This window comes from Hyperolius riggenbachi, chromosome 6, assembly GCF_040937935.1.
Source record: "Hyperolius riggenbachi isolate aHypRig1 chromosome 6, aHypRig1.pri, whole genome shotgun sequence".
Taxonomy (NCBI): Eukaryota; Metazoa; Chordata; class Amphibia; order Anura; family Hyperoliidae; genus Hyperolius; species Hyperolius riggenbachi.
The window spans coordinates 257,565,351-257,580,188 of record NC_090651.1 but is presented as its reverse complement, the minus strand read 5'-3'; the positions used below and the strand labels follow the sequence as shown (position 1 = coordinate 257,580,188).

At 45.9% G+C, this 14,838-nt stretch overlaps 1 protein-coding gene across 9 annotated transcripts in view; it reads right to left on the bottom strand.

The window, feature by feature from the left end:
• Window positions 1-14,838, bottom strand: part of AGRN (agrin) — an 803,356-nt gene that overhangs the window by 139,886 nt on the left and 648,632 nt on the right. For all 9 annotated transcript variants that reach the window (XM_068240729.1, XM_068240733.1, XM_068240730.1 and 6 more), the window contains 2 exons: window positions 7,040-7,204; window positions 1,712-1,855 (listed from right to left, as the gene is read on the bottom strand). In XM_068240729.1, the coding sequence (XP_068096830.1) occupies window positions 1,712-1,855; window positions 7,040-7,204 (309 nt within the window). The remainder of the gene's footprint in view (window positions 1-1,711; window positions 1,856-7,039; window positions 7,205-14,838) is intronic.

Below are 14,838 nucleotides of genomic sequence, written 5' to 3'. Positions count from 1 at the left end.
GCCTTCCTTTTTTTCACTGCCGATCGCAAGGGCTCCACCAGTATCGTGGTAATTGCAGTGCAATTTTTCCACTTGTGTAATTCAATTTGTGGCCAAATGCAAATGCACTGCATGCAACATTTCATCTGTCTCGGTGATTTGGTCAAATTTATTTTTTCAATTGGAAATTGTAAACGTTATTGAGCAGTGTAACGGCAAATCTTGTTGAAATGCACATTGTGTAAAAAGAGAAAATCGTGATCACATCACAGCTTATATATGATGCTGATCACAATTTTAAGTGGAAGAGGGGTCTTTAACCACTTGGGTTCACTGATCCCACATCAGCTGCTAAAAAGCTGCCCCTAGGCAAACATCTACCGCTATATACACAGATGAAATACAGTACAAATGGAATGTGCTGCTTGCTAAAAGATCTGCAATTCCGTGGAGCCCTTCCCATGATTCAGATAGCTTTACATTGGATATGAAAGCCAGACAGCATTCTGACATTGCATTCACCCACTGCCAATATGTATTAGGCAGATATGCATATCCTTAGACTGCAGGACTTTACTGTCAAGAATAGATTGGCTCTATTAAGTAGAAATCAGGTGATCAGTTTGTATCTCTCCAGTTGGCTGGTATTGCTCATGCAAGGGTGCAGCAATAGCCATTAGCAGCCATAGCAGCTGCTATGGGGCCCTGGTGGTACTTGATGTATTTACCAACTTTCTTGTGTTCCTCCACCCTATGATTTTATCTACAGTAAGTGCTCATGGACTATATGCAGTGTAGATCACATGAGAATGTAAATTGCCCAATTAACTTGTATCCATAGGGTGGAGGCAGGTGGCATTTCTCAAGAATGCCTACATCTTATGGCAACATGAAATGTCTAGCTACGCCACTGTATGTCTAGCTTTTGCCTCCTCAATTGATCACGTGGTTCTCCAGGAATTCTCCTTGCAAGAGGATTTCTCCAAAGGGAAATGCTTTATCTCTGTTAATGAGGTCATCACTAGAGAATTAAACTATCACCAAAATGTTTTCTCCATAACCGGCTCATGTATTCATATGCATAGTTGTATCCTACAAGCAGGCACCCTTATGTAGACCCCAAACTATCTGAAGCTGCTCTTACACTACAGAGACGTGGCAGAAGAATTCTCAATAAGAGCCTTTTCCCTGATGAAGCACACTTGAAAACGCATACTGATGTCAGCAGGTAAACAGAGCTGAATGAGTTTTGCGGCAGGTTTGCTTCTTGCCGTCTGATTAACTTGAGCATCTCATCCAATTATTTTTCAAAAGTTGCACAGTGCAGTAAGCATCAGGTAGAAGCTACGTAATCAGTGAATTGTGCTAGTAATAACAGAGACTGTTCATCACCAGCTTGGCAGGGCAATGAGCTGACTACGCGCCCCAAGTAATCATAAAACGTCACATTTCATTTTGCTGTGTCTATCTGCCTGTACCAATCTGTTTTCAGGCTGCTGCAGTCACCATAGAGGGTAAATCATTATCGATTGTGCCATCGCTGAAATGAAATTCTCTGAACAAACTTTATGAGCACGGCCCCACCTGGCCACATGACTCAAGACATTGATATTCTTCCGCTAACTTTCCAGCTTCATATTACGGCCTATGGCTAGACAAAGTGTTTCCTACACACACAGAAACAGACGGTCACATGTCCTGCTGTGCCAGCCAAAGATGCCAGCTTCCTTACCCTTCTCACAGCCATTCAAGCCAGGCTTTCTACCATCTGGACACTGACTGCATTTCAGTCCAGAGATCCCCGTCTTACAGGAGCAAAGACCCGTCATCTGCTCGCAGTCATCACGCACCGCTCCAACCGGGTCACAGTTGCATGCTGAAAAGCAGAAGAAAGGATTACTTGTATACAGAGATGCTCGAATCCAAAATCTATAATTCATCAAATTGTTAATGAATGCTTATCTGAGTGTTTAGAACAAAAACACAGATATTGCATTTTATACCTACCAAATCCTTAAAATATTACAACATGAGGCAAGAAGTTTATTTTTCATGGAAATGGGGGATTTTTTTAACTAATGTATCCATATACAGTTCTCATTCCAAATGATTAGGAATGTGGGAAGGGTCTTGGGAGAGCAACATTGTCACAGGCCAGGAAAGAGGCACTACATCATTTACCAGTGAAAAGGTGCTGCATTACAGGCCAGTGAAGAGGCACTGCATTACAGGCCAGTGAAGAGGCACTGCATTACAGGCCAGTGAAGAGGCACTGCATTACAGGCCAGTGAAGAGGCACTGCATTACAGGCCAGTGAAGGGGCACTGCATTACAGGCCAGTGAAGGGGCACTGCATTACAGGCCAGTGAAGAGGCATTGCATTACAGGCCAGTGAAGGGGCGCTGCATCATGTACCAGTGAAGAGGCACTGCATTATGGGCTAGTGAAGAGGCGCTGTATTACAGGCCAGTGAAGAGGCGCTGCATCAGGGGTAGTGAAGAGGCACTGCATCATGCACTAGTGAACAGGCTAGCGCATCATGTGCCAGTGAAATGGCACTGCATCACGGGCCAGTGAAGAGGCACGGCATCACGGGCCAGTGAAGAGGCACTGCATCACGGGCCAGTGAAGAGGCACGGCATCACGGGCCAGTGAAGAGGCACTGCATCACGGGCCAGTGAAGAGGCACTGCATCTCGGGCCAGTGAAGAGGCACTGCATCACGGGTCAGTGAAGAGGCACTGCATCAAGGGCCAGTGAAGAGGCACTGCATCATGGGCCAGTGAAGAAGCACTGCGTCATAGGCCAGTGGCAAGGCACTGCATCATGGACCAGTGAAGAGGCACTGCATCATGGGCCAGTGAAGAGGCACTGCATCACAGGCCAGTGAAGAAGCACTGCATCATAGACCAGTGTAGAGGCACTACATCACGAGCCAGTGAAGAGGCACTGCATCATGGGCCAGTGAAGAGGCGCTGCATCAGGGGTAGTGAAGAGGCACTGCATCATGCACTAGTGAACAGGCTAGCGCATAATGTGCCAGTGAAATGGCACTGCATCATGGGCCAGTGAAGGGGCACGGCATCACGGGCCAGTGAAGAGGCACTGCATCACGGGTCAGTGAAGAGGCACTGCATCATGGGCCAGTGAAGAGGCACTGCATCACGGGCCAGTGAAGAGGCGCTGCATCAGGGGTAGTGAAGAGGCACTGCATCATGCACTAGTGAACAGGCTAGCGCATCATGTGCCAGTGAAATGGCACTGCATCGTGGGCCAGTGAAGGGGCACGGCATCACGGGCCAGTGAAGAGGCACTGCATCACGGGTCAGTGAAAAGGCACTGCATCATGGGCCAGTGAAGAGGCACTGCATTACAGGCCAGTGAAGAGGCACTGCATTACAGGCCAGTGAAGAGGCATTGCATTACAGGCCAGTGAAGAGGCATTGCATTACAGGCCAGTGAAGGGGCGCTGCATCATGTACCAGTGAAGAGGCACTGCATCATGGGCCAGTGAAGAGGCACTGCATCACAGGCCAGTGAAGAAGCACTGCATCATAGACCAGTGTAGAGGCACTGCATTATGGGCTAGTGAAGAGGCGCTGTATTACAGGCCAGTGAAGAGGCGCTGCATCAGGGGTAGTGAAGAGGCACTGCATCATGCACTAGTGAACAGGCTAGCGCATCATGTGCCAGTGAAATGGCACTGCATCACGGGCCAGTGAAGAGGCACGGCATCATGGGCCAGTGAAGAGGCACTGCATCACGGGTCAGTGAAGAGGCACTGCATCACGGCCCAGTGAAGAGGCACTGCATCATGGGCCAGTGAAGAAGCACTGCGTCATAGGCCAGTGGCAAGGCACTGCATCATGGACCAGTGAAGAGGCACTGCATCATGGGCCAGTGAAGAGGCACTGCATCACAGGCCAGTGAAGAAGCACTGCATCATAGACCAGTGTAGAGGCACTACATCACGGGCCAGTGAAGAGGCACTGCATCACGGGCCAGTGAAGAGGCGCTGCATCAGGGGTAGTGAAGAGGCACTGCATCATGCACTAGTGAACAGGCTAGCGCATCATGTGCCAGTGAAATGGCACTGCATCATGGGCCAGTGAAGGGGCACGGCATCACGGGCCAGTGAAGAGGCACGGCATCATGGGCCAGTGAAGAGGCACTGCATCACGGGCCAGTGAAGAGGCACTACATCATGGGCCAGTGAAGAAGCACTGTGTCATAGGCCAGTGACAAGGCACTGCATCATGGGCCAGTGAAGAGGCACTGCATCACAGGCCAGTGAAGAAGCACTGCATCATAGACCAGTGTAGAGGCACTACATCACTGGCCAGTGAAGAGGCACTGCATCACGGGCCAGTGAAGAGGCACTGCATCACGGGCCAGTGAAGAGGTACTGCATCACAGGCCAGTAAATAGGCATGGGCCAGTGAAGAGGCAGTGCATCACGGGCCAGTAAAGAGGCACTGCATCATGGGCCATTGAAGAGGCACTGCATCATGGGCTAGTGAAGAAGCACTGCATCATAGGCCAGTGACAAGGCACTGCATCATGGGCCAGTGAAGAGGCACTGCATCATGGGCCAGTGAAGAAGCACTGCATCACAGGCCACACTGCATCACAGGCCAGTGACAAGGCACTGCATCATGGGACAGTGACAAGGTACTGCATCATGGACCAGTGAAGAGGCACTGCATCACAGGCCAGTGAAGAGGCACTGCATCACGGGCCAGTGAAGAAGCACTGCATCATGGGCCAGTGAAGAGGCACTGCATCATGGGCCAGTTAAGAGGCACTGCATCATGGGCCAGTTAAGAGGCACTGCATCATGGGCCAGTTAAGAGGCACTGCATCACGGGCCAGTGAAGAGGCACTGCATCATGGGCCAGTGAAGAGGCACTGCATCATAGACCAGTGTAGAGGCACTGCATCACGGGCTAGTGAAGAGGCACTGCATCATGGGCCAGTGAAAAGAAACACAAGTGTGTTAATAAAAGAGGACTATACTCATTTATGTCAGGGATACTGCTAGTAAAACATTTCGAGCAGACCACTTGTAGGAATTTTTCTGGCCAGGAGGGTGTATTTGGGTCTCCATGATTGGCTATTGTACTGTATAGCCAAGTGGCAGTTGCAATATTTTGCTGGTGATGGGTTCAATTAGGAGCTGCAATACTACTAATAGGCATGAAGTGGGTTTGCAATCGTAAGCTCATTATGCAGTCACAATTTCTTTTTAAATGTATGCAAGCACATGTGAAAACCATGCCACAAGGAATGGGTCCTATATCACCAGTCAGCACACATGTCTCGCTGATATGCAGAGGTGTGCATAGCAACTCATCTGCACTGTTATATTCCATTTGCCTGGAGGCCTAGTGATTCCCTTCTACCTGGCACAGCTGTGCCTGTCAAGCTGCCACCGTGACAGCCTTTTGGCTTGGACTGGGTATAAATGACAACTGGCTGCCTCTGGGTTAGACGTGACCCGGCAGCCGCTCCTGGACAGTCAAATGCTTCCCAGCCCTCAATATTTCATTACAATATTCCCACCAAACACAACAGGAGCTGAAAGCACAACTTAACGAGGGACATGCTGGGGTTCCCTAATGAAACTGCTGGAATCTAAGCCTTGGTGAGAGATCCGCTACAGCCATCTATCATGCTTACAGCGCCTGGCTCTTCATTGTGTAATTTAGTCTCATGCTTTTAGCTCTGTACGCTTGAATCAATTCTCGCCTCAGGCTCTAGCAATCCAACGGGACTTGTGGATTCGGAACGACTCTTCCAAAATGTTAAGTCTGTGTCTTAAAACTGCTGTTACAGTGAAACTTAAACACAAGGTATCTTGCCTGTGGAGATGGATAATTAACTATGTAACACTGGGTAGCTGCACAGTTTTTGTATCAAAAGAAGATCATGTATACTGTTGCATCTCACTGTGGCAGAGGGTTTTGCTCATAGAATGAAGGCATAGGCAGTATATTTCCATAATGTATGTTATGTTATGCTCATGACAATTTTTACATAACTCTGGAAAGTACCAGGAGTAAGAACAATAAACTGGGACATTCATAATCAGGCTCAACGAGGGTTGTAGCATACAAAAATAAAAAAATGCCCAAAATAGTTAGTACCCCAAAAATATATATAAACTACCCATTTTTTTCTAAAATCGATCCCTTTACGTACCCCATTTTTTTTCTTTCCACCTGGTCTGGGTGCTTCTGTCTAACTGTGCAGTGCCAGAAGGATTGTGGGAATTATTATTTAGCTACACTAACAAGCTTATCTCAGCATGCAAATATCAGAAAGCATCCTATTTCAGATAAGAGAAGGACACTATGACCAGAAGGTAATTGGGCCCACCCCCTCCCTTTGAAGAGTGACATAAGTCTGTTGTCTAGGTGATGCTTGCTGTGAGAGGGACAGTAAGCTGTGGCAGTAGGAAGGGATAATTAGTAATTAGCTGGTTTGAAAAAAACAAAAGAAAAGGACAGAAGTGATGTCACTTTTGGCATCACCGAGAAAAAGTAAAGATGCAAACCGCAGAAACATTATTTTCTTTTTTTCATATCACATTTCTCCTAAATCTGACAGTGAACACTGAAAAAAAAAAACACAGGATAGGTAAGCTAAATAAGTAATTTCTTATTGGATGATATTTTTTCTCATCCCACTTTAAAAGAAAATTTTCGTATTCTTTTTGTACATTTTATGTAGTCTTTTTAAAGGTTTACACACTGATGTTATATACCAATTCTTAACTGGGTTAAGCCTTTGTTTACGGATGAATAGCTGACACAGAGTGCAGCCATGTTTCTTAGTCACCACTAGATTCTGGGACCCCTTGTGACAAAGTCCAGCATTGCCTGCATACTCGGGGGCACCCTCTCTAAACAGGATGAAGTGCCTGCCTGATATGCTTGGCTGGGTAGTAAAACAGACTTTTTTTCCTTATTTTTTTTTTCATAAAGCTTAGGATCCCCTTTAATACTCAACCCATGAGAAGCTTGGTAAATCAGGTCCAATATCTTGAACAAGACACTTACGTGTACAGCCACTCTTCTTATCCGTTACAATGCCTCGGAAGTTCCAGAAACCGGGCTCACAACGATCACACTTCAGTCCTCCTACTCCTGGTTTACAAGAACACTGCCCAGTGGTGGGATCGCAGGTACCCCCATAGGAGCCATGTTGGTTACATTGGCAGCTGCCTGTAAAAAGCAAAATGACAGCATGTCACTGACCTGGAAGGTAATCATGTCAGTTTAATTATCAGTCTTACTGCCAAAGGGAGAAATCCAGCTGGCATCCAAAGGTGAGGAGATGCAGAAAGTGAGGCTCTATGTAGTGAGACATGAAATCTTTTAAGTATCTCCATATGGCCTCCTCTGCCACCATCCTCTGAAAGCGTCCGGGAACAGTGACAAGAGGTCACAGTTCCCTGCAGTGTAGAGGTTCTTATGACAGCTCATCTCACACTGTGTTGTTTAACCTTGTGCAAAATCCACAATACTATCACAGCATGAGACACAAGTCTGGTTTCAGAACACAGACCTAGTGGTTTACACAACAGACTGCTGCTGAAGGGGTAACTTCCATGTAAGATACTGTACAACAAATCATTACATTTTATTTTAAGGACCACTATTGCGAAAAATTGTAAACTGTAAAATTTATGTAAACACATACAAATAAGAAGTACATTTCTTCCACAGTATAATGAGCTATAAACGATGTTTCCCCTATGTTGCTGTCACTTAAGAGTACATATTAGAAATCTGACAGAACTAACGGTTTTGGACTAGTCCATCTCCTCATGGGGGATACTCAGCATGGCCTTTTTTTATTTACAAAGACTCCCCCTGAAAAGGATTTATTAAAAGATGCTGGCCAGCCTCCCTGCTCGCTTCACACTATTTTGTCAGTTAGCTAGAGCAACTTCCATTTACTAAGTGCTTTTGAAAATAAAGAAAAAAGCTACGAACCCCCATGAAGAGATGGGCTAGTCCAAAACCTGTTAGATATGTCCAATTTTTATTATCTACTGTAAGTGACAACAACATAGGAGAAAAGTATGGTAATTTATAGCTCATTTCACTCTGGAAGAAATGCACTTCTTATTTGTGTGTGTTTACATGTATTTTAAATGTTATGATTTTTGCGATAGTGGTCCTTTAATTAAGTGTTTATTATATTTCACAAGCAAATATTTTAAGAAGAACTCTGTCCACTGCAATATGGTGGGTGAGATTTGTACTTGTAGTTACTACAAAAGTAAACAGCTAATTTATACTAGATCTGTTTTATTTATAAGGTTTAGTGCAAAGATCATTATAAAGGTAATACGTTGAAGCATCATGTGCTGGTGGATAAGGTTTTATTTATGAATAAATAATAAGAATACAAATTTCTTGAGATGACCCATACACATTCTTTATAATTTATCACAGTTTTTACAAGTGCTGCCCAGGCTTTTAAAGGTTTCTCGTAATTTCAATTGACAGTCAATCTACATACAGCTGGTTTTAATTGACCAAACAATGTATTGAAAAACTTTGTGCATGACCACCTTAAAGGGACTCCGAGCAGTGCAGAAACTATGGAAAGATGCATATCATTTTACAGCCCTCTTTCTCCTCTTTCCAATGATATATAAACCGCCGCCCTACGCCTTTTAGTTTTCGCTATTTTCGCGATTGAAATTGCCGCAGCCGCGATTTCAATTGCAAAAATAGCGAAAACGAAAAGGCGTAGGGCGGCGGTTTATATATCATTGGAAAGAGGAGAAAGAGAGCTTTAAAATGATATGCATCTTTCCATAGTTTCTGCACTGCTCGGAGTCCCTTTAAGGGCTCCTAAGGTTTGCATGACTAAATCAAAATTGCCAGGAAGCAACATGCTAATGCAAAGTGATGTTCCTTTGGCTCAGGTTGGACAGATCCATTTCAAAAGCCAACAAGGCCGAGTAAGTTTGTTCGACACTGTATAATTAGAATCTAGAGAGGAGACATTTTTAACCTGAATACACCAAAAATAGCAGTAGTCGCAGCAATGATCATCGTGATCACTGTCATCGTTATATGACAGATGTCTTTTAAATACCAAGCAAGTGACTAGAAGCTAGGGATGTGATGAGGATAGCAATCTGTGCCACCACCTCCTGTTTCTATTTATTTAATCTGGTTATTTATCCCAGCAAGGATCAGGGCCAACAAACAAATATTTTCCTAAGAATGGGCAAACTGCCTGCAAAGCCGTGAAATGTCATCTCTTCCCCACAAACTATGACTTATTTAACTGCTGTGATGCCAGAACTTGCCAAGGACCCTCAGAGGGAGCAGCTCCACAGGAAAGGAAGGGTTAACAAGCAAGAGCGCGCACCGAAGACACGGTGAGCAATATGTCACTGTGTATTTTTCTGCCGCTATTAATAATACCGCACAGTAACGCAGCAGGTGACAACATGGGTCCTGGAACAGATGGCACAGGAGGCAGCCGTCCCCATCTGTAGAGGTGTGCAGAAGATTGGGGAGAAAAAGCGACAAGATGAATTTCTAAGATTTGCTTTGACTTTGAGGATGAGTGGATTAATCTTCAGCTGGCTGGTGAAAACCTGCTATAAACTAAATGTGATTTTCTCCTTCATTCATGTTTTCAACCCCCCACTGATACCGACATAGCTAGGAGAAGCCCCTTCACATTGCTGAAATAATCCCCAGATGCCATCAAAAAAGTAATCTCTGCTCTGGAAATGAACTTCTGCTCTCGTCCGCTCCAGTCACCTCCTCCTAAACCCGCATCCAGGACTTCTCTCCTGTGGGACCCCCTTCCACAACATCTTTACCACTCACCATTCCTCAAGATCTTCAACTGCAAAGCTAATTATCCCCTCTTCAGGCAAGCATACAATCTAACTCAAACATGGTACCTAGTTACTGATCCAGCTTGATCTGTTTTGGGGTGGCACAAAGTAGAAAAAAACATCCACAATAGGTTCTTTAGTTATGCAACAACATTTTTGTAGATGGTTTGGTGCTACTCCTCCAATGATAGCCTAACCCTAACAAATACCCTTATTGGTGAATCCTTATTAACTCCCCGAAAAACTCCTTTCTGAGGACTGCCTCTAACCTCCTCTGTAATGGAAACTGCTTCCTGAAACCTATACCCAATAACCCCCCAAAGGTTAGCCACTTTCTGATGCATGAGCCTAGTTAACCCTTTCCTGATGCTCAACCGAACCTTTTTGCCCTAACATTTAAACCTATCCTACCCCCTCTACAGTACTTCTACCGCTAACCCTAACTCATACTCCCCATTTGTTATTTGCAGCGCTGGTGTTCACTCCAAGCACTGGGGAGGGAAATCTGGTATGAGCCGGTATAGGCAATGTAGCTAGTGAGCTCCAGCACGTAAGCCAAACACTGTTTATTGCCAAGCAGCCTTGCCAATAAAATCCCTGGATTCCAGCATTGGAAATGTTACAGTTGAGCTCAAGCACCAAAACCAAGCATCCCGTGCCGGAATCCCATGGACATTAGCATCAATATATTATTGCTGAGCGGAGATGCCCAAACCAACTGCTGCAAACCAGCTTGCTTTGTGGTCTCACTCTGTACAACCTAGTCAGGGCTTCACAACTTACTGACTTCCTCTGCCCTGTGTGTGTTTCTCACTTTTATTCCTTTACACCAGGGATGTCAAACCGGTCCTTCAAGGGCCGAGCTCCTCACACATTTTTGACACAGTTCAAATTAAGTGATAGGTCTGAATCAGGAAAGGTGTGGTCCATCAGGTTGAAAGCTTTCCTCTCTTTCTCAGTCCATCCTAAACACTGGCATGGATCTGGCCCTCCAGGCCTGGAGTTTGACACATTGCTTCTTTACACTATTAGCTCTTATGGGCAGGGTCATCCTTCCAGATGTATCATGGGATTGCTGTTTATTGTCTTGCCTTTTCTGCTATGCTACTCTGTATACTTTTTATGCTTTATAATTATATTACTTTTGTTTGTATCACGAAACTGAATGTTTACATTGTACGTGGCACTGCAAAAGTCAAGTGTCACAAAACATACTGGCACTATATAAATCAATAAGAATATAATGAAGGAATACATGAAAAGGGCAGCTTTCAGAGGCAAGGTGCACTGACTCAGCTGAGATCTCCAGCAGGTTTTTTGGGGTTAGATCTGTGGGCTGCAGAGAGTTGTTCATTTTCTAGTGAGTAGTCACCGTTCAGAAACACATCCCGATAGATAATGCGAGCTTGCGAGTCCATCTGTGATTTCACACAATGACAAATCAGCCCACTCAAGGTGGGTGAATGACTGTGCCAGAGCTATTTAAAAAGCTCTCTTTATATGAGTAAATAGCTCAAAATGATTAGCGTGTACAAAAGAATCACATCACCGCAGTTTCTACATCTTGAAATTTACATTTTGATATATTTAAGATTGGATGGTTTGAGCCTTTGTAGCGCAAGATTAAAGGTCTACTTACGGAAGGCTTAAAACCAGCACCACTTCTTAAAGGGATACTGTAGGGGGGTCGGGGGAAAATGAGCTGAACTTACCCGGGGCTTCTAATGGTCCCCCGCAGACATCCTGTGCCCGCGCAACCACTCACCGATGCTCCGGCCCCGCCTCCAGGTCACTTCTGGAATTTCTGACTTTAAAGTCAGAAAACCACTGCGCCTGCACGCCTGTGTCCTCGCTCCCGCTGATGTCACCAGGAGTGTACTGCGCAGACACAGACCATACTGGGCCTGCGCTGTGCGCTCTTGATGACATCAGCGAGATCGAGGACACGGCAACGCAGGTGCAGTGGTTTTCAGACTTTAAAGTCTGAAATTCCAGAAGTGAACCGGAGGCGGGGCCGGAGCATCGGTGAGTGGCTGCGCCAACACAGGATGTCTGCGGGGGACGGTTAGAAGCCCCGGGTAAGTTCAACTCATTTTCCCCTGACCCCCCTAAAGTATCCCTTTAAGCAAAATCTCATGGCTTTAATCCAGCCCCAAAGCAGAGCAAACAATCTTTATTTAAAGTTTTACACATAACATATAGAAAATATGATATTGATACAAGGGAACTGTAGGTGGCACACCTGGTTACATACATTGATGACAGATTTTCATATACAGTAGGTCAACCAACTGCGTTGACTTCTAAAGTCCGTAAGAGCAAACAATCTTGATCCTCTGGCTGTATAACTCAGTCACTTACCTTACGATGCAGATCAGGAAAGTCAAACACATGGGGCTTGATTCACTAACTGGCGCTAAGTGTTAGCGCCAGTGTGAAAAGCTGTTTTTTTGTCCCTAGGGAACGCAAAGCTAGTTTGCGCGCAGTCCCGCTCACGGGCGCGCCTATATTAGTGCGCGGTGCGACGATACCGTTGCACCCGATGTACCTTAAACATAACAGCGCATCGGGTGCCCCCGAAGCGGCGCATTAATGTGCCGTTTCAGGGGCACCCGATGCACTGTTATCAAGGGGCAGCGGGTGCAACGTTATCGCCGCACCACGCACTAATATAGGCGCACCCGCGCTGCGCGCGCAGTGAGCGGGACTGTATCCAATGTGTGGGCGCAAACCACCTAACGCCGTGGTTTGCGCACACTAAGTCTTAGGGCACACTAACCGGCTTAGCGCTGGTTAGTGAATCAAGCCCCTGGTCTGCAAACTAGATCCAGGTAAGTGATCTAGAAGTTATAATAGCCACAGGATCAGCATTACATTTAGGAAACTAGAACCACTCTGAGTTAGGCATAAGAATAATGCATTTAAAAAATAGGTTTACTTAATGTACACTATTCCTCCTTTATTAGCACACCATGTATGTTCTTTTATTTATTGTGACTTGGTGCTGATAGATCTCTTTACTATCTCTGTATGCTTGGACCCTGTAGGGTAGCAGAGTCACTTCCAGCTTAGCACACGTGATATTCCCATTGGCGTGTGTAACATTGACTTGATATATGTTAGTTTTTATAGGAAATTTTAATTTGTATCAACAACATTGAGTCACCTCCATCTCTTAAAGAGAACCCGAGGCCAGGGGCGTAGCAATAGCCATAGCAGATGCTATGGGGCCCTGGAGCATAGGGGGCCCAGGGAGTACTTAATGTATTCACTATTAACCTCTGACTTTGTCTCTGTTCCTATTAACTATACTGTATGCAGTGTTGATTGCATGAGAACATAAATTGCCTAATTAACTCATATTCATAGAGCAGGGGCAGGTGGCATTGCTCAAGAATGTCTACATCTGAGGGCCCCATGAAAGTTTTGCTATGGGGCCCCATGATCTTTAGCTATGCCACTGCCCGAGGCGCAGGTATTAAATCTTAATAGGACACAGAGGCATGTTCTGTGCACAATGACATGCCTCTGTGCCCTTGTATTGCTGGAAGCTAGGCCGCAACCCAGGAAGTACTCCTGGGTCGCGGCTTAGCTTCTGATAGGAGGAAGCTGGCGAGGCAGAGAGCGGCGGGGGGAGCTACGCTATGGAGAAGGCGAGGGATGCGATGCTGGAAAAAATTGACAAGCTGCCAGGTTAACTTCAGACTAGCGTTTTCAATATAGATAAAGAGTTTGCAGAGTGGCACTCCCCCTTTATATATACATATCACTGCATGCAGAAAGGCGTAAATGAATACAAGGTGAACAAGTTCTATCTCACCCTTCCTCCGTTAACCCTTCTGTCTTGCTTGCTTGGATGTGTGCACATCGGATCCAGGATTGAAGGAGAAATTGCAACTGTAACCAGGAAGAGAAAGAAAACATCCGGGCACCTTCCGTCCTTTACTTTATTGCATTACTTGTGTCAGCGTGGGTTACATACCAAAAGCGTATACACCTGTTGGTTCGTGCTGGCGGTGGTGAGTTGGAGGTGTCGGGCATCAGTTGGGGCTTGCGACGGCCGTTTCACGTCCTTACAGACGCTTGGTCACGCTGCGCTCCATTAACTGAGGCGGTCCGCAAACATCCGGTATATGCGGAGACAAACCCCGCCTCTTCCGGGTGTCGCGTCCGCCAATAGTGAAGACTTGAGGGAGGTTGCCTGGATATGGGACGCGCGCCACCTCACTAAGAGAACTACCATACCCAGAAGGCAACGCTAATAGGAGGCGGGGAGGGAACATTATGTCCAAACCTCTCCACCAATACGCGGCTAAAGAAGCCGCAATTTTCACACCATGAGTGCTGACAGTAGATGTCTCGCTTAAATTTTTAGCAAGGCATGCTGGCATGGTGAAGGGTGATCTACCCTAACATGATCCCAAATGCGGGGTGAGGCGCAACCCTCAAGGCAAGTCTCCCAAAAACGTGTGATCGTGACATAGTGAAAAAACACCATTATGCATTTAAAAACACGCGCTACCTGGGGATTTTCACACCCAACTGCAGCCAACAAGGCTAATTAAGCTACTGCACATACCTGATACGGTAAATATATTTTGCATATGGCCTCAGCTCATATACATTCTGGGCACCGGTATGGACTAGCTGCCAGAGGTAGGTATAACAATAAAAAAATCCACGTGGAGTAAATTCATATTGAAAAACTCACGTGTAGAGGAGGGGCACTATATTTAAAATCCAGATCCAACACACCAGCACCTATATTAACAGTACGGGTTTAACCCCCTTGGCGGTATGAAAAATACCGCCAGGGGGCAGCGCAGCAGTTTTTTTTTTTTTTTTTAAATCATGTAGCGAGCCCAGGGCTCGCTACATGATAGCCGCTCCGCCGATCGCCTCCGGCGATAGGCGATCAGGAAATCCCGTTCAAAGAACGGGATTTCCTGGAGGGCTTCCCCCGTCGCCATGGCGACGGGGCGG